Below are 24,064 nucleotides of genomic sequence, written 5' to 3'. Positions count from 1 at the left end.
TGCTTCGTCCATCGTTGGTAATTCGGCTTCCCAGGTAAGAAAATCTCTTCTAGCTTTTGATTTCTTACCTTATTGTTTGTCCTAGCCTCCTCTCTTTTACTACATACTAATATCTTAGTCTTCCTTTTGTTGATTTTCAACTGATATCTGGCCATTTTCCTTTCTATATTTGTCAAAGTCTTCTTAAAATTCTTCTCTGTCTCGGCTATGATTGCTATGTCGTCAGCGAATCATAGAATACTATTTTTCTCAGTCAATATTGACACCCAAACCCTTCTCCTTCCAATCACCTAAAATTATAAGGTTTTCTTCACGTCTTACCTGTTTGGTTACTGCGGTGATATCTTCAGACGCCTTAAACTTCTTCATCCTAGTAGTCCGTCGTAGGTATGTTAACATGTACCACTACGGTATCTACCGGCTTAGTCTCTAGCTTTACCATAATTATCCTTTTATTTTGGGCAGAACCTTTTTCCCTGAATTTCTATCGTATGCTCCTTATCTTCTACATAATTAACGGAAGGAGGAATATTTCTCGCAATTTTTCAAAGTAAATTAGTAAAGGCATTAGAAATAATTTATCCCCTACGAAATTAAAGCGGGCCAAATATTGGCAAAGTCGAATCCATTAGTTCAGAATCAGACATAACTTAGTCCCAAGAAGATACATTGAATGAATAACACGCCATTTGTACGTTGAAGATGTTGTTATATCATTGAAATCTAGGTCACAATAACTTTTCTTATAATCGTGGAAAATTGCAAGTGTTTGTTTCAATATGGAAAAATTCCGCTCCATTACGTTTGAATCTTCGGATTTTATTTGTAGGTTGAATTAAGTATATGTTTTTATGTAGAGCGTTTGAAAATCATTAATCATTCTACCAAATAAAGTTGTTAAGCATGGAACGGCAACTAAATATTATCTATCGTACAGTGGTTACAGTTATTTGTGAAAGAGGATACTCCTGCGTCACATGCAAAAGGTTTTGTGCTCTCATCCATACAAAGTACTGCGTCGAAAAAGCAACTTTGTACGCAGTCACGCGCACGAGTGCATAGTTAAATACACTAGTGCATAGTTAAATAAGTATGATAATCGACATGAAAAAATCATTTGACTAACTTGGGATTCGAACCCGGATATCCCCGATGGCCGGTCAAATATGCTACCAATTATACCTCGAAGCAACCTTTTTCCTTGAATATGAAATTCTCCTTTTACTTGTGTCTAAGATTCGCCTAGAAAAAAATTACTTGGTAATGTAGCTGACCGGAAATCGGGAGGATCTGGGTTTGAATCGCGGCTAAGCGAAATGTTTTTTTCGTGGCAAATAACAGTCTTGGTATATATGTATTCTCATTCATGTTAAATAATAGTGGAGTATAAGAACTAAAATTCCCTTCTGAATTAATAAAATGGGAAACATATCAAGTAGAAGACCTAACTTCAATGCAGGGTTCCATCCCGGAAGGGTCATACAGTGTACTGAGGGGTAGAGAAAAATTGATCGGGTAATGCTCCTGAGAAATTTTAGTTTCTTCCCAAAGACTACAACCGCGCTTCGGTGATGTTAGTATCATTCTAAACAGAAGAATTTTTAATAAAATTACATTTATTTGTCATAAAGTTCTAGACGCATTATTATGCCGAAGAATTTCAACAGTTAAATATAATGAGTCTACCTGATCCTGTGGACTAGTATTTTATATGAAGTCTCGCATATTTATATCGCAATGTGGTCGTTTACTCTGACACGAAATCGTAATTTTAGTTAATAATTCGGTCGATGGATGGGCAAAAAAAACTAACTACCTCGTTCAGTCATTCTCACAAAAATTAGAATTGAAAAATCGCGGAAGTTGCCGCCCACTTCCGAGAAATGTTGCATTCATCATCAGAGTTTCGGTTCATTACGACCTGTAGTGAGAACCATTCATTGAGAGAATCAATCGCTCAGAAGAGTGTAAGCAGCACGTGAAACAGATTGTTGGTGAGAGATATACCGCGAAGTTAGTTTGCATAACTTCACTCGAGCGAAATAAATATCCCACATTCAAGTTTTATCCGTGTGTATTGCTTGTTTTCTCGTCATTCCTGCTACACAAGTAAAATTCTTGCCTTATACTTGTAAAACTGGTTCGCAGGCAGGATCTCGTGTATCTATTGTTTGTATACAACAAGCATATTTACGTAAATAGGAGATAGTTAACGATTAAATTCGGTTATCTTGACGTCATCGCTGTATTACATCGACCAAACATCAACCCCTCCTTAGTGATACGGTGGTTCCAGTTCAAATTCTTTCTTTTGGGTGACTCACGTAATAATTAATAATAGTAATTTTAATGATAAGAATATTTTTATAAGAAAATAACTTTTCGAAGTTTTCCCCCTCGGTTGCAAGTTATCGAGAAACATATATGTCGGAAATGCAAGACAAATAAACCAGCGTGATACTTTTCATATCGTGTTTTGATGACATAACGGTTACTTTTGAAAATATTTAGACACGAAATGAAGATATGCACGTTATATTACCTACTCGGTGAAATATTTATTCTTGATTATCGTCTGCGAGAACTTAAAAGGCAATGGTGTAACCTAGGATCTAATTGATAATGTGCAGTATATTCTCTATATTCATCTTATTTTCAATGCTTGGTTACAAAAATTAATATATTATAGTCATAGCCAATACATTATCGAGATGTACTTACTTAAAAGCTGTTTCTCCTTCTGCAGTGTAAATAACATCTATTGTTGCAGGTTTGTAATGACTAAAATGGTTAAAATAATTTGATAGTCTATTTATTAGCTGCAACACGTTATTAGAGATTTTACGTGGATGAAAATACGTGTCTAAAGATATACAAACTATTATTAATGAAGCGCACTTCAAAAGGATTTATATATTCACCATTATTCCTAGTACTTCTTTTCCACCTTCCCACATAAGATATGCTTCCTCTTTGATTTCCTTTCACTTTCCATACATAAGAACAGAAAACTTGAAAACTCGCGCTAGCCCCGTTTCAAACATGCCGCTCGCAACACAAGTACACAGGGCTTCGGATAATAACGAAAAGAAAACTGTTGGCCTGCTGGGTCAGACGGGCTTCTTAGGTCGAGGAAAGCATAGAGGAAAAAAAAACAGATGGAGGGGACCCAAGAGACGATGGAGGGGAGGTAATGAGAGAGACTGCTGTGGGGTGAGAAGCTCTTTCACCGAGAGTGGGGGGTCATACAGCAGCGCCATGGAAGAAAAGATCGTAGGCGCTTGACGTTGAGAAAACACGCTCGGGAAATTGGGCTATAGCGTGGTTATTACAAAGATCACATTGATGAAACGTATCTTATTTCCAAGAAGAAGGAAGAATGTTCTCATTTCCCAAAAAAAAATTCAAATTGCGCTTTCTACGTGGTAGAATTACATCGAGAAAACAGGCGTTTTATTGTGTTTTTCAGCGCCAATAACTAATTAACAAATGCTTTTCAAATATTTTTTTTTCGCTTGCCGAGAACAATAATCTTAGCTTAAACCATATCCAAAACAAGTTCTCTCCAGAGTGTATAATAAGCGAGCAAATGGCGAGCAACCTGAAGTCTGCAGAGCCGTTTTTCGCGGAGGTATAGAACACCCTAAAGCCCTGGTATTCCCACTCCTCGCAAAACGCCGTTCGAAGGGCAGTGTTTTGCGTACAACATGTTCAGATGGCGTTAGCGTCGGGTGCTCAGCATTTGCCGTGAAGTTCAAATCACTACATTCTCTTTCGATTCCATTTTTTTCAAGTCTATTGTCTTCGGCTCAAAACACCCTTCACTCTGATAGTGCGACGAAAACACACCTTTTGGGAATTGGAACTCTCCAAATTATGAGAACTAACAGAGCAGTTTCATTGGTTTGATATTTGTAAGACCCACTAAGACACCAGGACAGCATATGGGTTTTCCTCGGGTTGATGCATGCAAATTAAAGGCAAATGTGGAAAAGGAAAAGTAATATTTATTGGGAGCTAGTACATTCTTTGATAAGTGTATCAAAAATTAACAAGCGAGTCAGTGCAGTACATAAAATATTTCTTGATTATGGATCTTCACGAACCAGGAGCGAATTCAACTTTAAATTTAGAGGGGGGGGAGGTCTTGGCCTGGGTAAGGCACAATTTCCCACTTAAAACGTTTTTTTTATGGAATGCTTCCCTCTACGATAAATGCAACTCAAAATTTCTCTCACGTGTAGCTATGCATTTGCTTATACACAATCTCTGTACTCTTTCAGAAGGATACAAAAACTATTAAACTAATAAATATTTAAATTATTTTGATACAACGGGGAACGTGCATGAAATTTGTTCATCATGCTAGTAAGTCTCATTGAATAGACAATTTTCTCACAAGTCCAAATATATAAGCCAAAACTCTCCTAGTACTCCGCAAACATCAGTAAATGCTAATGAAAAGTGCTTGAATATCGCTTGAAGTCAGGTGACCTGAAACGCCTTCCGATGTCATCGCACGGTACACCATTCAATTGGCTGAGAGAGTAGAGCCTTAACCCCTTAACTGGAGAGAGTGACTATTGTCGCAAGCGGACTCTGCTCCGACGCGACGGCACGCGCGACTATAGTGAGAGTGAGAGTGACTATAGTCGCGCGTGCCGTCGCGTCGCAATGTTATGCGGAGAAGGCGTGAATATTCATTCTTTATGCATCATTGCATGTTTTTCGCTTTGTCAGAGGTTCTATACCAATATATTTTAAGTATATTGCCATTTTTGTGCAATAGCTTTACTATAAATTTTTTTTCGAAAATGTCATCTCCGAAAATCGGTGGATTTGCTCCCAACAGGTGAAAGATAAGGAAATTTCTGCCCCCAACCAAGGGGTTAATGCAAGATATCGAAGTAAAACTCATATTTGAGCTATGTCTGCCCTTTGGTGGTTATCCGAGAAAAACTGGCAATTCAATAAAACCCTACTGTAACCCTGGTTCAAGAGTGTACTTACTTTGAGAAATAATCCGTTGACAATGTAGATAAAGTATATAGCTCCATTTTGTTGGTCATCAACCACTTTTTCCTATTATTTTTGTCCTTTAGGACACAAGCAAAACCTTCTCCGGCGAGAAAATAGAGGTACTTGAGTCCCGGAGCACTATACATGATTTTACACGTTTTTCTATTGGATATCCATGCTGCAATACACATATTCCAATAAGCAAATGATGTAGGTGATCAGCATGGATCAGCGTGCAATCAACTTATTTTCATTCAATCTTTCCTTTTCTCCCCAAACAATCAATCCCCTTTATTTATTTCAACAACGCCTTGGAAACCCAATATATTCATAAACTACATTTTGACGTTGGACCAGCAATCATTCTCGCCAAATTTGCATTTTAGCCCCATGCATAGACCGGTTTTCTATCCACTGCCTCAGTCTGTCATCGGTGTATACCGTGCCGTGACGTCACGCTCTGATGACGTCGTGTTTTTTAAGCAGCCGATGAAGATTAATTTTTAAAGACTCATAACTCGGCTAAAAAACATTAGTCATCCGCGAAATTTTGGGCGAGTACGCTTGAGGGAGGGAACTTCTTATTAAAGCACTTTTAAAAAATTGTGCATGTTCCCCATTGGGTGAGGGGTCATGATCCCTTTGGCCACCTCCCCCCCCCTGAATCCCCGCCAAGAACCCCTGCATAAAAAAATAATAGAAAAGGGCATTATATTTGTTCACTTTGTTTATATTGTTTCAGACATTGCGACCATGGCTATGTGCATGTGTATATCCTAACAATATAAAGTTTCTATCTTGGTAGCCATGAGGTATATGATTCATCGCACAGATGCCCTGCATTCCTGATGCTCTTAGTGCAAGTATTAAGAGTTTTCCAGATCATTTAATCCACTCCTTGTGAAATATTTCGTGACTTAAACAATGCTTTGAGTAGTATATTACATGTCGTCAAAGTCATCATGAGAGGGACCTAACCGTTTAGAAATCAAAATTAACTTGAGAAATAAGTTGTATATAAAAAATTGCCGAGCTGAACACTTTAAGCCCATATTATCACCTCCTATTTAAACCCACATCTCAGAAAACGTCTTTGGTGAAACACGATCCTCTAATTACTGAGGTAATGTGTAATTTTAAGGGAGTTTTAAAAAAACGAAAATGATAGAAAATAATGTCCTTGTGGGGGAAACTCTCTTAGACCTTAACCCATTCGGGTAAAGAGCCGGCGATTCGCCGGCCTGTCTCGATTAGCCTTAAGGTAAAGAGCCGGCGAATCGCCGGTTGCGTGAAAGGCATATTTTTCTTGCTGCGGCGTGGGACCTAAATGACCTAAAGCTATTCTTTTTTTTAGTAGATGTTTATGCATATATTACCACATTTTTTATCTGGGTGTTAAATATTTTATTAACATTTATTCTAATATTAAGCTCTGCTTGTGATTTGTGAGGCGACGTGCTTTTTTCGTGATCTACCACCGCATCAGTTTTGCATGTTCTTTCCGAATTTGGTATTACTTTGTTGCTTACTATCGTATGTTGTGTGTTCTTTACACATATGCCTTTGTTTTATTTCATACATTATGTTTTTCTTTGTAACACATTTTTGAGTGAGCGATCTCCCATCGCTTTGGTGAGCCGAAGTCACCGCTAAACTGCCGATGAATCACTCGGGAGTAGAGCCTATGTAATCAAGTCTCTGTGAATGAAAGCTAATGCTGGTGATAAGGATATAGTAATACATCCTATGCGGTTAGCTACAAAGTTATAAGAAATCTGATCTCCCGTCGCTTCGGTGAGCCGGTGTCAGTGCGAAGCTGCCGATGATGCACTCGGAAGTAGAAACTATGTTACCAATTCAGGGTGTATGAAAGCGAAGTGCTGGGGATGAAGATAGTGTATTACTTTGTAAACAATTTCTGCCAACAAATAGAACGCGCGTTCTACTGAACCACACTACACTACTCAGTTCTTCAGAAATATTTCTGTGGTTTGGAAGCACGTAAACCCTTGAAAATGAATAAGGCACGTGGATCATTGGCTGATCGAGATGTGGAAGATCTTCTTCTTGAAAGTGATTATGAAAGTGACGAGAGTGACGATAATATTTCTGGTTCTATGGAAGAAGAGTCAAGCAGTGATAGTGAAAGTGAAGATGAGGAGACGCGGTCCGCAGAGTTGAATCTGAAGAATAACAATGAAGAATGGAAGTGGTCCAAAAATAGAAAGGGTGTGAGTAATTTCGAATTTACGGCTTCACCTGGGGTGAAGTCAACTGTTCTGAGAAAACTGGGATGTGAACCGAGTGAGGTAGATTTTTTTTTTCAATACTTTAGAAGTTGATTTTTGGAATTCAGTGTGTTTGGAAACGAACAGATATGCGGATTACTATTTGAAGTCTCCATCAACTCGCAAAAGTACTTTGACAAAGGAATGGTTCAACACTAGTGCCGAAGAATTACAATCATATTTTGCATTGTGTGTACTGATGGCCCAAGTAAGAAAAAACAAAATAAAAAAATATTGGAGTCCACGAGTAGTTACTGAAACACCATTTTTTAGCAAAGTGATGCCATATAGACGATTTCTACTTCTTTCAAAATTTCTACATTTCGTCAACAATGAAAATTTAGATAACAATAACAAACTGCGAAAGGTTTCTCCTGTGATTGACTATATGAACAGAAAGTTTTCAACAATGTATGACCCACAGCAAAATCTTGCGGTAGATGAGAGTTTGATGAAATTCCGCGGAAGGTTATCTTATGTGCAGTATAATCCCAGTAAACGTGTGCGATTTGGAGTGAAGTTTTATAAAATCTGCGAAAGTGATTCTGGTTACTGCATGCAATTTTCCATCTATACCGGAGCAAATCCAGCCAGAGCCGATTGAGTACCATGTAGTGAAGCCATAGTCCTCGAACTAATGAAGCCCTATTATCAAATGGGGTACACAGTAGCATTGGACAATTGGTTTACATCACCAACCCTGTTTCATAAATTGATAAATGAAAAAATAAACGCGGTTGGAACGGTAAGAATGAATAGGAAGAATATGCCGAAGGAGTTCAAATCAATGCATTTGAAGAAAGGGGAAATGGAAGTGCTGTACTGCAGAGGAATTGCCGCTTATAAGTGGAAGGACAAAAAAGAGGTGCATGTTTTGTCAACGTACCATAAACAACCAAAAATGGTAAAAACGGGAAAGATGTCGATGAAAACTAAAGAGGCTATTGTAAAACCTCAGGCAGTTATCGACTACAATAAGCAGATGAACGCCGTAGACCGGCAGGATCAGCAATTGGCATCATTCTCCATCATGCGCCGATATGCAAAAGGTTATCGGAAAATATTTTTTTACATTATGGACATGGCGCTGTATAATTCATATGTGTTATTTCAAAAAGTAAGAGGCAAAAAACTGCTATTCGATGACTTCAGGGAAAATGTAGCAGAGCAAATCCTAGAGCGAGTAAATGTGCCGGAATACAGGCGACGAGGTCGACCAACATCTGGCCCATCACCGATCAGATTTCAGGCAGCAAACTGGGCTCATTTTCCCAATCGGATTCCTTCCAATGCAGTGAAAAAGAACCCATCACGGATATGTGAACTTTGTAAGCAGATGAAGAAGAAGAGTGAAAGTAGGTGGGAATGCGAAAAATGCAAAGTCGCATTACACCTTCCGGAATGCTTCAAAAAATATCATTCAAAAGAGACATCGAGGTAAGAAATAAATTTACATGTAAAACATTTTGCTTTTATATAATTATTACAATATCTTTGAAACTTATATTTTTACGTACGTATAATCGCAATAATAAATAAGTAACGAATTTTAGCTTGAGATGAACGAGAAAACGTCAATCCTAATGTATTACATTTCCACCATTCGTTTTCAGGTTGCCTCAACACTGAAATGGCGATAAAGTAAAAATATAAAATTGTATCAATATGGAAACTTCAAGGGGTAACATCCGCATCATAACGATGAAGATGAGGTTGAAAAAATATTGCATGTTTTGATAAAAAAAATTAAGGTATTGTTAATCAAAAGTTGCATTTTTAAAATTTGTTTATAACTAATGCATAAATATTATGTTTTGCAACAAATAACTACACTGATTCCACTACAAATAAATAAATAAATCTTGTGTTCAAATTTCATTCAGATAAGTGCTCGCAATCCTGAGTTATAAGATAATATATAAATCAATATTTCAAGAAAATTAAATAGGAACTTAGGCCCCGAAAATCCGTGAAAAATTAAGAGGCGAATGGGTTAATCTATGTAAAAATTGCCATTTTTATCCAAAATATTACTCCGTATCCTTCTGATCTATGCAGTATTAGTTGATTAGCTTAGTTTGGATTTGGCCGCATCAGTGAACCGCACGAATTTGGTCGTGCTGAATTACTTTCCCGTTTTCTAGTATGCCCCAAAGATATACTTGAGTTATTACAGGGTTTATACGAAGGCAACGCTAGGGGGTAACCCGACTCAGATGGACTCACTCCTTGCTATTGGAAAATTAAAATGAAATTAACTTTTGCCTTGTGTTCTTGGCGTATCAGGCCCACATATGGATTAGACGATGACGCAACACAATAGCAGAGTGGCGTAGCCAGGAATTTCGTTTGGGGGGGGGTCCAAAACCAGGGGGGAAAATTTTTGAAAAATAGGGTAATAAGTAACGGGTTTCAAACTAATTTTAACTCTTTTCACAGTCGAAAAAACTATATTTGTGAAAAAATAATTTGTAAATACATATTTTTAATAATTTGTTCCTTTTATTAAGGAAAGTAGTTGTACTTTTATATTTTGCCGGGGGGTCCAGACACCCCAGATCCCCCCCCCCCCCTGGCTACGCCACTTAAAGAAGTATTCCGGGTCAGATGGGCTCTATCTCTGTGATTGGATAATAGAAATTAAACTGATTTTTTTCTTTGCTTTCTTTGCGTTGCAGGCCTTTACCTTTACGCAACATGACACAAGAGGAAGGGAGTATTCCGAACCCATCGAAGCTCCGGCGTGAGGTATCCTTCCGCATGGATGACCATGATATGTGAGTTGTCTTCCTAGGTTTCAACACTTCTGTGACGAAAGTCGTGAGCTAGTGGGAGACCAGGTTAGCGGTTCCCATAGTTCAAGTGCTATCACCCGCGAGCAGATGCCCTTGCAGGGTGACTGGGAAGATGAGATGAATGTAACTATGTATTACTCTTCACAAGGGACGTATCACTCTTTGACCTCGAGACGAGTTGGAAACTACTCGCGAGTATCGAGTCGAGTATGGCAATTCAAGCCTCAAATCACCGGTGATGGCGCTGCAAGCAGTGACGTAATTTGCCAATATGGCTGACGCATCGAGGATAATGTTGTGGCAATAACATGGGTGCATTAGGATGAGTCGACAAGGCACTGCGATAACTAATGTAGAAAGTTCTTGGCCTTGAGGAGGTATTTCAATTGCCATGGGCAATGACAAATAGCAGTTAAGATTAGGGAATTAATGAATTTTAGTCGAAATATCCTCTAGTATCTCACGGACATTACTCAAATGGTTCCTAGTGATCATAAATGAGTGACTGCGATAAAAATAACGTTATTCTCAGCCGGCTAGAATATAAAAATTGCAATACGTCGGTTTCCCCACGTGCATTAAACAAGCCACTGTCCCATTAAATGCCCCATGGTTTATCCCCCATAACACCCCATCGCTGCGCCACTGGCTTAAAGTATATTACTTGCGACGTTGTGATGGACCAAAAATATAAATAGAAAAATCAGTAAATTCCCAGAAATACCAATGATTAGTCAACGTGGTTTCCTTAGGTATCCTTGGAGCTCTAATTCCTAATTCGGCCAATAGTTGGCGCATTGCTTGTCTGGATTCTCGAATATAGCGATGCTTACTCCAACATAAACTCATTTTTCCAATCCTCTTGCGAATTTTCCATTTTGAATGCTTAGCTCAGGAGCACAGCCAGGAATTAAGGCTAGGGGGGGTTTAGGTGCAAACAGAAGAATGGGGAAGGTGAAATGGACGGAGAGGAAAAGGAACGACAAAGTGCAAGATGTGGTTGGCGAGGAGAGAAAGCTTTTAGACGAGGTACGAAGGAGACAGAAGGTATGGATGGAGCGAATACTTAGCAGGGAGGGGATGTTGAACATGGTGTTAGAGGGTAGAATGTTAAGGAAACGAGGGAGGGGAAGGAAAAGAATAGGATTTTTAGATAGATTGAAAGGGAGTAGGCCTTACAGTGAATTGAAGAAGGTAGTGCTGGAAGGAAAGGGAGGCTCCCAGATCACTTCTTAATAGTGCTCCATGGAAACCTTACTTAATCTCTAGAATACTGTAGTAAAATACTTACGGGTGTGGGGGGTATTGCATACCCACCAGGGTAAGCAGGAGTTGCTGGGGGCCTCCTCCAGAAAATTGTTAAGAATAATGGTTCAAAATGGCGATTTTAATGGCTTCCTGAGGGATATTTGATTAATCCTAACGCTATTCTATAAGTAATACTGACCAAATAAGTAAAATGGATTAAACTTAAAAATTTCTCCCCCTTAACATCCCTTCGCTGCGCCACTGGCTTAGCTTGTGGTAAAAAGGGAAAAGATAACGAGGAAATTTGACGTATTCGAGTTACAATTAGGAGACGAATGAAGATAATGTGTCTTTAACAGTTCCATAAGCACAATTGAAATTAATTAACATCTAGTAATACGTCGTCAAAGTCTGTACACAAACTGCTCGGAGGTATCCTCAAAATAGATATTTGTACAAATGTGATTTAGATTGTATATGTATTAAAAATTAATCCTTCCAAGTTCTCATGCCGAACAACCAATTATTTTACATGTGCAAGCAGCTGGTTTTGACGTCTCCATGTAACAGTATGAAAAAAAATGACTGACACGCTAGTGCTTAGTGCAAGTACGCGGGTATTGGAACTACTCCACTTGCTGACGTTGAGGGTGAACAAATGAAAACATGGTAATATGCACACCAGTCGTAAGAATCTCATCCACAGTCAGTGGACGAGTTTATTATGTTTTCATAACATTGTGTTCGTGTTAATGGTCCGCTGTGCTCCACTTTTGAATAGGTCTTTAAGAGAGGAAATGAATTTTTGAATATTAAATTTAGGATACCCTTTAAAGTAGACATACAGCCGTTCATATCTTAGTAAATAACAAAGCTACAAGGATTAATGTCCTCCTGACTGTTGATGAACATTTGCTTGTCACACATTAGTGAATTTGTATCTGAACGAAAAGTTATTTCAGGTGGTCTATATAAATGGGACACCCTGTATATTAGGGGCCAAACTTGAACCACAAAGGAAAAATCGTCTCACGTGGGCACTGATTTTCTGTTTGAAGCAGCGACCATCTTCTGCAGCCCATGGTGTCGGTTGGCGCAGCCACGGGAGGCCCAGGGACGCAGCCCCAAGGTGGCCGTGTGCAGAAGAAGCCCTCGAGGCGACATAGAGCCACCAGAGAGTACCATCCTTACCAGGAGGGCTTGGAACCCTTCGCCGCCTGTAGGTGAGTCTGGTCGATCCGTAAGAGAGGCGGTCGACCCTTTGTGAAAAACTGTTAAAAAAACTGTTGAAATTTTTAACTGTTAATAGGGTAGTTTCCTTCATCAAAGAAAACGAAAGGCATTGATTGCGATTCATTACCCACCATTACTGTATTCATAATATACAAATTATTTGGTTTTAGAGATACCGGTTTAGACGAATGGCAATGGTCAATTTTAACTGCATTTGAAAAAGGCCAGATTGGCACCAATGTGATTCCACTCCGTGTGACGTTGCAGGGACCTAGTTTCTATACGAGTAGATAAGAGTTTTACGTTGTCTGAGATTACCAATGCATGCATGAGGCGCAGAGCTCAGGGAAACATTCCTTTATAATCACCTATTAAAACTGCCTATGGTCGGAAAGTTTCCTGCGTTTGATAAGGTATTAATAATCCTTATTTAAGACAAGCACTACAAGCTAGCAGGGTACGTGCTAGCATCCTGCGTCATGTCAGCGCTCAAAGCCTCGCCCCAAGGTCACCTCATTCTCGGCAGTGGGAACCAGAATGACGTCGCACGGAGTTTTCCCGGCATTCATACTTGGGCATCGCATTTTCGCGTGCTTTAAAATTTTCACTTTTCATTTAATCGCGAAAAATAGATATCATCGTTTAAAAATCCAAGAGCATGAAATGCGTACTCCAGGAGTAATAATCTTTCGATTTAGGCAATAAAAAAATATGATAGGAAACCACCATCAGTAAAAGGGGATATGACTATTTAATAAACTTCCTCCTGGTATAAAAAATAGTTGAAAGTTTAGTGCATTTAAAATGCATTTAAAAAGGTTGCTTGTGCTAGGTTCCTATAATTCTTTGGAGTAATACTTTTGTGAGTCACGAAAGACCATGATGAAATGTTTAACAATGTGTTTTTTCTTCTTTTCTTTGTTTTGAATTTTAATTTGTGATATATGTGTAGACTGATTTTATGTTTTGTTCAGTAACTTATGCTTATGATTGACATGCCTTATACATTGACAAATGTGCCTTGGTCTTTGGGCAATTAAAACTCATTGTTATTATTGTCAAATGTAGATAAGGCCACATTTCGACAGCAATTATTGAGGGGGTCCCTAGCAGGGGCGGTCTGGGTTGAAGAGGGGACCTCGCATGGGGATCATGTAAAACTCCTCCCCCCCCCAGAAATTACTTGGAAATTGCATGCCCGAAAGTATATTTTGACTCTATTGCGGCTCTAGCAAAACTAGGTCAAAGTAAAAAAATAGCTATGTCACGAGACTTTTTTTTTGCCTTTTTGTTGCAGCAAGGACTACTACATCTCTACGCTGTACATGCTCAAGGATTTGCTAAAGCAAGAACGATTGCTGTGCCGATGCTCTGGGTGAGTAAACATAACAGTGGAATTGTTTTTATTTCTTCTGCACCACGCACATTTGTGTGTAGGGTTGCCCGTATGCTAAGGGATGAAAAAAGAGAGCAGAACCCAAGTCAGCACAAAAGATAGTTTACCCCATTTTTACCCATTAATTTACATGCGTAAAATTACGGTAAAGTATCGCAAACCTGAGTGTAAACAAGTAAAATTTCTTTATAACGAACCCCAAAGTAACGAAATATTCAGTATAACGAAATTATTTTCTATTCCATAATACGAAATCTCCCGTATAATGTATTTCGAGTATAACGAAATATCTGTTTAACGAACGTATTTCCGCGGTCCGTAGGATTGCATTACAATTACATTTCACTGTAACTATAAATTTAAGTGATAAAATGTTGGCAACTTATTGGTAAAATTATTCTGGGTAAAAACCTACCAATACATTGAATGTGAAACTTTGTTAAGTGAAATCCAAAGTAATTTTTAAAGTATATTGTCAGATTTTGCTGTGGGTATGCTGAACTTTATTCTTCAACTTTAAACTTTTCTTAAGCACATAGAATTATGCAAATACTGCCACATATATTTTCCATTATTATGTGAAACCTTGCAAAGTGAACTCCGAGAATAATTGTTTAAATATCATTTCAGATTATGCCGTGTGTATACTCAACTTCATTTTTCTACGTAAAACTTTTCTTAAGCACACACAATTACATAACTGCCACCCTATATTTTTCTCCTACTTAACCGTTTACTTAACCTTAACCTTAACCTCCTACTTAACGTTTATTTTACTTAACCGTTGTCAACTCTGGACGCGAATAATTTATGAGTAAAGAGAAGGTAATCCCTGAAGTAGTAGTGGTTCCGTTGAATGGGACTTAGTTTGGCTGTAAATAATTAATTTTCATGTGGTATTTTTCACAGGCCGTATATTATTCTAATATTTAGCACTACTTAGCAGACAGGTCAGGTCAGGGGTAGTGGTAGCGTACGTGATTCCCACCCAGGGGGCCAGGGTTCGGGGCTTCATCATGGCAGTTTATTTTGTTGTCTTCGTTTTGATCATGTCAATTTTTTATTGTCAGAATGGCGTTTAGGAATATAAGCAGTGTCATTTCTAAACAGAGCCTACTGAAATCATTGTCATGTCTAGTCAGAAAAAGCATTAGTTCCACAGTGCTAACCCAGTCCAACTTCTTGAGAAATTTTCTGTGGAATTTTAGGAGGGACAAGGCAACTAAGGATCGCAGAAAAATTTGACTTAAGCCGCCAATATTTTAACAAAATATTCTGCTCCAAAATGTGTCCTAGTCTTCCCTTGTGCCTCTCCTGGTCTTTTATAGCTCCCGTTTGTTAGATGTTTACAGGGATACCACTCAATCTTGGAAACCTTAAAAGCGTGAATGAGCCGTGAGTTACGTCTACCGTGATAAAGCCTGGAAATAGCCGTGAATTTCGTCATAAAAACCTTAAAAATCTCACAATCTTGATTTTATGGTCGTAGAACTACGATTGACAGATTAAAAGAAAAATGGATTATTTTGAATAATTGTATTTCAAGGTCAGTCACGTGCAGGCATCGCAACACCCTATAATAACGATAATTTTGGGTAAAGGCAACAAATTTGTGTTCATTTCCTGCAGTTCCAAACTTCCCTTCTGCTTCATGAGGTGGTGCACTTAATATAAGCTGCTTTGCTCCTCGTACAATTCAATGTTGGCAGCCATAATATCAATAATCATCCCGTCACTAAGGAAGCGTTGATGGAAAGGTCAAAAAACCTTCATAGATAGGCTGAAACGCTTCTATACCATTCGATGTTCAATGCAATGTCACGTGGATTTATCGCAATTTTTTAAGCACAATTATAGGTCCTTGTGCCATGGCGACACATTGACCTTAAGTCTGTACCAAAGCCGGAAGAATGGTAACCAAAGTGTTCATTAACACTTGCAAAAATTCAGACACTACTTCTTAACTCATCTGGCTCCCCGGTCCCTCTATATTTCCACTCACAATCTTTGGCCAGAGCTGAATTTTGCAAAAGATTTGTGACGTCATGAGAGAGAGAGATGGCACTTTGATTGCGGCGTTTGCATTCACGGCGTCTGTCGCGTTTGTTAAATTTGTAGTTTACGTGCGTCCGATGATTGTTACGTGATCAATATTTCTGCCTGAAATGCCTTATCTACAAACCGTGGATTTGACGACGTTTAGACCGTGAAAACCTGGAAAAAGAAACGGTGAATTTTATAATTTGGATTGAGTGGGAACCTTGTTTTTAGGTGATAAGTTGTGGTAAAGAAGTGTTTATGCACTGTTGTGTGTATATCGGTAATGCAAATGTGTGTAGACTCATCTTCTCGCAGTCAAATCCGGGATCCAGTGTTCAAGTTCCTGATTGAAGTCCTGGAGAAACTGGAACTAGCGGTCGAAAATCCAAGGTATGCTCTTTAAATGCATTCATTCGTTTCGTGTTCACTGCATTTTGTATCATGATGAATATATACACATGTACAAACAGTGAAACCTCTTTGCATCGTAATGGAGGGGACCAAAACTTGGACAATTTGATCTATAGAGGTTCACTATGGAGAGGTTTCAGTTATGGACACCATTTTTTTCATATCCTTCAGAAATGAAAGGCTTTTAAACCATTATATTTATGTCTTTAAACAAACATGCATGCATTAGTGAACATATTTATTAATAACAGAGAGCGAGCTTTATCGTGTGCAAACTGGAGCAAACAGTCAAAAATCCAACGTATTCTATTTGATTGCATTCATTCATTTCGTATTCATTGCATTTTGTATCCTCGGCGAGGTAAATAACCTAAAAAAACCCCTAGGATGGGCAGTATCACAGAGCACAGTAAATAAAGATAAAAAAATCACATTAAGAATGAATTTTTGGTGGCATTACCACCTTCCTCGGAGTTAGGTAAAAGACTGTAGGTTGAGGGTGAAAGATAGCAGAGGGAAGAAGGGAAAATAGAGGGGAGGTAGGGTCCAAAGAGGGGGGGAAAGAGTGAGCTGAGGCAATTAAGGGATTATCGGTTGATATTTAGGCCGGGAGGAAGAAATGCTTTGAATAGCCAAATGTAAGTTAATTCAAGGGAATTAAGTTTGAGTGGGTGGTCCGTGGCGGGAAGGGAGGCTAAAACTGGTACATTGCAGCAATCATTGAATTGACGGTGATGAGTGGCCGCATGTTTCGCCACCGGGAGGATCCCCAAAGTCAGAGGCAGTGCATGATGCCCTGTGGTTATTAACCCTATCGCGCTGGACATCGGGTGGAGCCGATGGGCATTTTATATGCAGAACACCTGACGTCGGGTATAGCTGTCGCGGGGGATGGGAACCAACCGCAGAGGTAGCTATGGTCCCTTGTATTCAGGCCCGGCCCGAGACCCAGCTTAGCGAGACCCTTGTGCCTCCCCTTGGGCAATTAAGCCCGACCCTCCCACTTATTTATGAACCTTCCCACAGCAGGAACTTGCGTTAATGGGGAGATTCTGTTGTTTTAATGTTTTATCGCTCATGAATGTTACAATCCAAATAACTTCCAACATTACATACCCTTTATTTTCTGATCCATTCATTTTCCCCCGAGTAATTACTAATACGCCGGTATTTTAAAGTAATGTAACTTGTACATCCAACTTCGTACCTGCGTAGTATGCCCTATTGTTAGCTACTCATTTTGGGTGGAACATGCGCTCAGCTGCCTGACAATGTCTCGGTTAAACTACGCGGAAAAACCAAACCTTCCACTCTCACGATGATATCGCACGTGCATTCATACAGGTGTTGAGCGCTAATGACATTTTCACCAAATTTTTCGATGGCCCTCTCCGATTCTAAGGAAAGCGATCCTCAATATGCTATTGTGCTAGTTCTTTCATGGGTTTCGCTCTCGGGGTAACGGAAGAATCGCTGAGTCGCGTTCGAGTGATGGGTCTAGTATCTGAAAATCATAACACGTTGCAACCTCTCGCGTGGGATCCATCCTCGTGCATGACTCTGACACCCTACTCCGATTAACAACTTGCTCTCGCGTGGGAATTGGTCTCCTCGTATTCCTCCAACACTTTATGCCGCTTAACACGTTGCAGTATCCTGGCGTGGGAAGGCGTATGATGTTAATGATCATGCGGCCTTTTGCGGCCAATAGGAAGACGTCAAGGTGGTCACGAGATGGACGTGACACGGGAGGAAGCCTCTTGGAGGGGATAGACACTTAAGGGAGTCTTGCGTTTTATCTCAGAGAAGGAGTTTGTACCTGTATGCTCTGACAATTAAACGTGTGGAACCAGACTTGTCATCTCATTCTGCCTTTTAAAAACCTGGCCCTTCCTATTAACCTTAGTGCTTACAGTGTTGTGTTTGTCATAAGGGAGCTGTAATTGGTTAGAAATTATTTCACGTGCCGCACTGTCTCTCAGAAACTAAAAGAGACATTGCTCTAATGTAAATGTCGTTGAAATTGACGCATAAACATTAGCCCAAAAACGTATTTTGTTATGTCTAATTTGATCAACTTTCACTTGCAATACTATATATGAAGTGAAAAGGGTCAAGCAGGTAAAGATGGTGAAAAGTGCCCCTAGAGATTTTGAAAAATAAAAAATATACATTTAAAGTGCATAAAAAATTATGTGTTTCCCCAAAGTTTCAGGTCTCAACAGTCGAAAATAAGCCCAAAAAAATTGAATCGCGATTTTTAGTTTTTTAACCATATCTCCAGTTTTTATATTTATAAAATCGTTATCTTGATTTTAAAATGTAAATACAATTACATTCTACCATTCTGATTTTTTTCAAAATTCTTGGACCGAAAACTCAGCTTTTACATAAGTTTGAAAATTTCAAAATTAAATTTCAAACTTTAGGAATGAATATACATGTCGAAGAAAATATACGTTGCTACCCCTACTCTGCAATATAATCTAAATTTTTTTTCAGATTTTTAAAATTGGTGGAACACTTTCAAAAACACGAATAACTGCTTTCTGCCATTTGCATCTATGTATTGCAGGAGGATATTTGATTTGATTGTTGAGAGCAACGATTGTTGATCAGTTTGTTATATTATTGATTAAGAAACCAAAATTAACGTAAACATTGCCTATCGCACTTAAATTGGTCATAGTTATTGTTTATAACCATACCATTAACCTTCCATTGGGAGCAATGGATCTGACAGGCTCAGCGCTTTTCTTGCCAATAGGTGTCATGGAATTTGTACTCATAATATGTTTGATTTGTAACGCTACAAGCAGCATTTAGGTTTTCGCATTTATACCGACAGATAAATTGGGTATTATTTAGCATAAATAGGCAAAATAATGGTAAAATAAAGCGAAATTAAAGCATTATCGCATATATAATATAGCCTTATGTTATACATAGAAAATAATAATTAATTTACGTGTTAGACTATGCTAATAACGATGCTTATAAGTTAAAAGGTGAACTACTGAGCCGTGCGGAGAGTTAATTATGTTATTTTACATCTTTGCGGGGTAGGCAAATTGCGCCTGAACTCAGAAACTCCAATATTGCGCTTGACGAAAGGCTAAGTTAGCCCCCAAGCTTTTAGGAATACGTCTGCCGAAAATGATTTTTCCATGTCTCCGGACTCTAATTAACCATGAAGTTATTGCCTACATTTTAAGCTAACTTCCTAATAGTTCGAGAATATGACTGATTATTTGGGGACCAGTTTTCGACGAGGCGATGACACCTCCTCATTGTTAATGCCAGCAATAGGCTTTCTCTCATGCTTAATTTCTCAATCAGTGAATTTGAAACAATACGGACGAGTCGGGTGCAGCACTGACGGAGAAAATTATTCAGATAAATTGCTAAGTGAGAGACAGGTTTCCATGAATGTTAATTATAAAAGTCTACATGTGTGAGCGTTGTAAGAGTTAGTCCAATTCCGTGGAAATAAGAGGGGCAGTCGAACAATCTCGTCCGTTGGCACCTGGTATTCGCCGTTACGGAAAAGGTACCAGAGACACCACATTCGGAAGGCGCAATGGTGGAATTTGAACTGGAGAAATGTTTAATTATTGTGTTCCAAAGGAACCAGGCAGCTGCCTTATGCCACACGAAGTTTAGTTATAGAGGGTTCCATTTCCAAGTTTAGGAATGCAAAAAGACATATGATACCCTATAGTAAATAACTGACAGGGTTTGAGATTGTTATGTTAACGGTGGTATAACGAAACTTTTATGGTAACAAAATAAAAAGTGTTTTTTCGCTCTTTTCTATGAATGGTATTGTTTGTAATGGAGATATTGTTTAAAATTATTTTTAAAATGTAATATAAAAAAATCATTTTTAGATAAAGCGTAACTACTGCAACATATGAATTCATTTTTAAATTGTATGACCATTGTGACGTCCTTTATGCATATTCGAAAAGACGATGTACCAATTATCACCGCTTCTGTCATGTTCGCACAGTAATTAGGAAATTAAATCTTAAAAGTATGGTTGTAAACCATAATTACGATCAATATAAGTGTGATAGGCATTGTTTATTTCAGCGAAAAACTGTTAAAAATACTGTTGAAAATCTCAACAGTTACTTGGAACAACTGTTGAATCCAACAGTAACCGTTAAAATGCAACCGTTTTTTCACTATGGGCTGGCCCCGGTGTGTTGTATCCTCGAAGGGCTCCACTTTAGCCCTCATTCTCTGTCTGATTGATTTTCGATCTAAATCGCTTACCTTTTACAATATCATTTTCCGTCACACTGCGAAGTTTGGAGGCCATCCGGTGGTGGCACGTGGGAACCGATCCCTTGGTATCGGTTTCCTACACTTTCTTTCAAATACTCCTAAGGGGGTTTTTTTGAAAATTTGGGTGCAATTCAGTGCCCTTCCGCATTGAAATCAGTATTGCTGATGGAAATAACGTGATGCTCCTTGTTTATTTCAGCACTGCAATGGATCATGATCTGATTCCTGTGGAGAAAGTGAAATTCTTGGAGGTGCAGTGGAAAAAAATGTCTCCTTTAGAGAGGTTAGTAAGTGCACCCAATGTTGTAATTGTTTTCAAATGCTAAAGTTAGAGTAAATTGTAATAATTTATATTCAAATTTGATAATGCACCCATGTCTCGTATAGCGCAAGGGATGCCTTCCTTGGGGTCTTTGCGCTATACGAATTTGCATTATACGACAGCGTTTTAGCATTGGGAAGAAAGGCATGCGTTCCTGGTAGCACAGGTCTTGGGTATTGAATTTTATCTAAAACATATATATTCTCATAAATAGCCTTATAAAACATTATTTATATAAATGTTTATAGTTTAAAATATCTTTAAAGATAGTATGCAAGCTTTCAAATACTTTTATTCACGTTAAAAAAATTCTTACGTGCTTTTGAAATTCGCTCCTGTCGTGCGGGTGGGCTCACATCTGCTATCTCAGGGGTTCGTAATGCATTGCCGGCAGTTGACAATTTTTCAAACCAGTCTAAAAACAACTTTTATGTCACCCAGGCAGCTCATTTTTGCTTTGTCCCTCATTGAAATGACAAGAAAATGCTACTTTGAAAGCCATTTCATAGATAGCGGAGTTTATGAATGTTAAATCATTTTAATTTGAAGTCCTCCGAGTCATAAGCAGCAACGTGAAACAGTCTTTAAACACCTTGAAACCTGACCCAGGTTTTCCTTCCCTGAAAATTAATGAACGAGAATGCATTCTTTTCCAAAAGAATATCGTCTCGTCAACACTTAAAACTAGTCGAGGGGGAAAGGAGCCACTTTCAATCACAGCTTGGAGTTCATCAGAAAATGTTGCGGTGACTGCGCTATCAACACTTGCAGATTCACCTGATATCGCCGCACTGAAAATACCTGCTTGCCGTTTAAATTCTGGAACCAACCGTAGCTTTCACTAAATGTCTCGGAGCGATTACCACTCTCGTCTTTTTGTACTGATTCACTATGAACTTTCCGTATGTGTAGACCGCTAGGTTGAAGTTGGTGCGGCTAAGGTCAATGATGTTTTAACTTCGTCTTTATTCAGAATAAGGCATCGTGCGTTTAAACTTCCGCGCAATATCGCTTTGACGCTCTCCATTTTCAAAGCAATTGACCTCTTTCAATTCCTCTTCTAGGTTTATAGTTTTTCTAGATAAATTCTTGATTTTTCTACACGCATTCCTATTTTTTGCCATTTTCTCTTGGTTTTTACTCTGCATGGCTCTATCGAAATCACCTTCTACTGCTGATCTGTATTCTTGAGATGCAGAGGGCCTACGACTACGGGGAGGGAACGAAGCCATTGTGTTTGAGACTCTATAGCCGACCCTTTCATGTGTTGATGCCATTCATACGCAACTCGGCCACCGCTCCATTTCTCCCCCGTGAAAATCCGATGACCTTGACGGCTTTAGCGTAGACCCTCTACCTGGAAGTCAATTGCCCGATAACCTATGACGGCAAAAATTACGTCTCAAACAGTATTGCTTAAAAAAAACTCATTTCCACTAGCCCCACGCTTAAATGATGATCTAAATTAACTATTATCACTTTGCTAAGGAGACGAGATAAATTACTTTGGTAGGCCGGCTATCTGGACCTAATGACGAGTAATACTTTTGGCCATTACAAAGCAACGGATTTTGATTAATAATAAACAAAAAAGAATATTTGGGGCAAGCAATAATATTAATATGCATAAAATGATAGCAATTTCGTGTGTACTAAGCGCAAGTTTACATTTTATCATGAGGGCGTTTAAGATTTGTGATTAGGCTACACTGCATTGCAATGTTTCTCTGAGAAACGAATTTGCGCTATATCAAAATCACGCTAATCGAAATTGCGCTATACGAGACATGGGTGTAGATGTCAATTTCTGTAGTATCAGTCCCACTTGAGCAAAAGGATACCTCATCACAATCACAACACATCATCTGAATACTTTCTATAGTCAGTTTTATGTAATCAGGGGTAAAGACCATTATCTATCTTAAATACAGTGAAATTTCCTTATAACGAACGCTAGTGTGACATAATATTCAGTATAACGAAATTATTTTCTGTCCCGATTAACGAAATTTCCCGTATAACGTATTTCCAGTATAGCGAAATTTCAGTTGAACGAACATATTTCGGCAGTCCATAGGATTTCGTTATTATGACATTTCACTGTAATCAGTCTGTAAGGACCATTATCTACCTTCAATATCTGTAAAGTTTCCCTGAGCTCTGTGCCTCGTGCATGCATTGGTAATCTTAGAAGATTTACAACTCCTGACTACTCTTATGGCATCTGGGCCGTTGTGAGGTGACATGGAGTGGCATCGCTTGTGCGCCAATCTGGCCTTTTTCAAATGAGGTTAAATTACACCATTAACATTCGTCTAAACAGGAATTTCTAAAACCAAATAATTTGTGTGTTATGAATGCACTAATGGTGGGTAACGAATCGCAATCAATGCCTGTCGTTTTCTTTGATGAAGGAAACTGCCTCCCTATTATAGCGATAATTTTTGGTTAAAGGCAACAAATTTGTATTTATTTCCTGCAGTTTCAAACTTCTCTTCTGCTTCATGAGGTAGTGCACTTAATTTTCTCAAGTTTTCTCAATTTCAATAATTATATTCTTGTTTTAAAGTATACCGGGACTAGCCGCGGTGATAACTTTTACGGGAGTCACCCACAATGCACAATCGTGCGAAAGATCCACAGAGAAAAAAAAATCATTCACCTTGACCGGGATTCGAACCCGGATCCCCCGATTTCCGGTCGAGTGCTTTAGCCAGTTGAGCGAACGAGGCTTCATTGTTCCCTGTGGATATTTGCGGACACTACCAGACAAGGTGTTGCTGGACAGCTGAGCATATGATCCATAAGATCCATATGAAGCAAACATAATGATTCTTAGCTAAAAGAGGAAGCACAATTGGTATTGTAATATTTTCCTTTTGTTAAACAATTCATTTCGTTTATAAGTCTAAAAAAATTAAATAATAGGATTATAAATAGATTATAGCATTTCACATGAAACATAATTGTTTGACATTAGCGTTGAGAGTGCAGACCCTGACGTAGCGACGAGGAAATT

General features: G+C 38.7%; 1 protein-coding gene and 1 long non-coding RNA gene across 2 annotated transcripts; both read left to right on the top strand.

The window, feature by feature from the left end:
- The first annotated feature begins 6,580 nt into the window (after positions 1-6,580).
- LOC124170215 (piggyBac transposable element-derived protein 4-like) lies at positions 6,581-8,986 on the top strand. The gene is made up of 2 exons (XM_046548912.1): positions 6,581-8,744; positions 8,921-8,986. The coding sequence occupies exons 1-2, from the start codon at positions 7,945-7,947 to the stop codon at positions 8,934-8,936; spliced, it is 816 nt and encodes a 271-aa protein (XP_046404868.1). The 5' UTR covers positions 6,581-7,944; the 3' UTR covers positions 8,937-8,986.
- A 4,909-nt stretch (positions 8,987-13,895) lies between these two features.
- Positions 13,896-21,009, top strand: LOC124170008. Its single transcript, XR_006867290.1, has 3 exons — positions 13,896-13,958; positions 16,335-16,409; positions 20,923-21,009. It is a non-coding gene; the product is annotated as an uncharacterized LOC124170008 (long non-coding RNA).
- The last annotated feature ends 3,055 nt before the right edge of the window (positions 21,010-24,064 follow it).

Source organism: Ischnura elegans, chromosome 13 (genome assembly GCF_921293095.1).
Source record: "Ischnura elegans chromosome 13, ioIscEleg1.1, whole genome shotgun sequence".
In the NCBI taxonomy this organism is placed as follows: domain Eukaryota; kingdom Metazoa; phylum Arthropoda; class Insecta; order Odonata; family Coenagrionidae; genus Ischnura; species Ischnura elegans.
Note: the sequence above shows the minus strand (reverse complement) of the source record. Positions and strands in the feature narration are given on the sequence as shown.

Bases quoted from the DNA above. Each gene is read 5' to 3' on its own strand.
- LOC124170215 (XM_046548912.1), top strand. From the start codon at position 7,945: ATGAAGCCCTATTATCAAATGGGGTACACAGTAGCATTGGACAATTGG.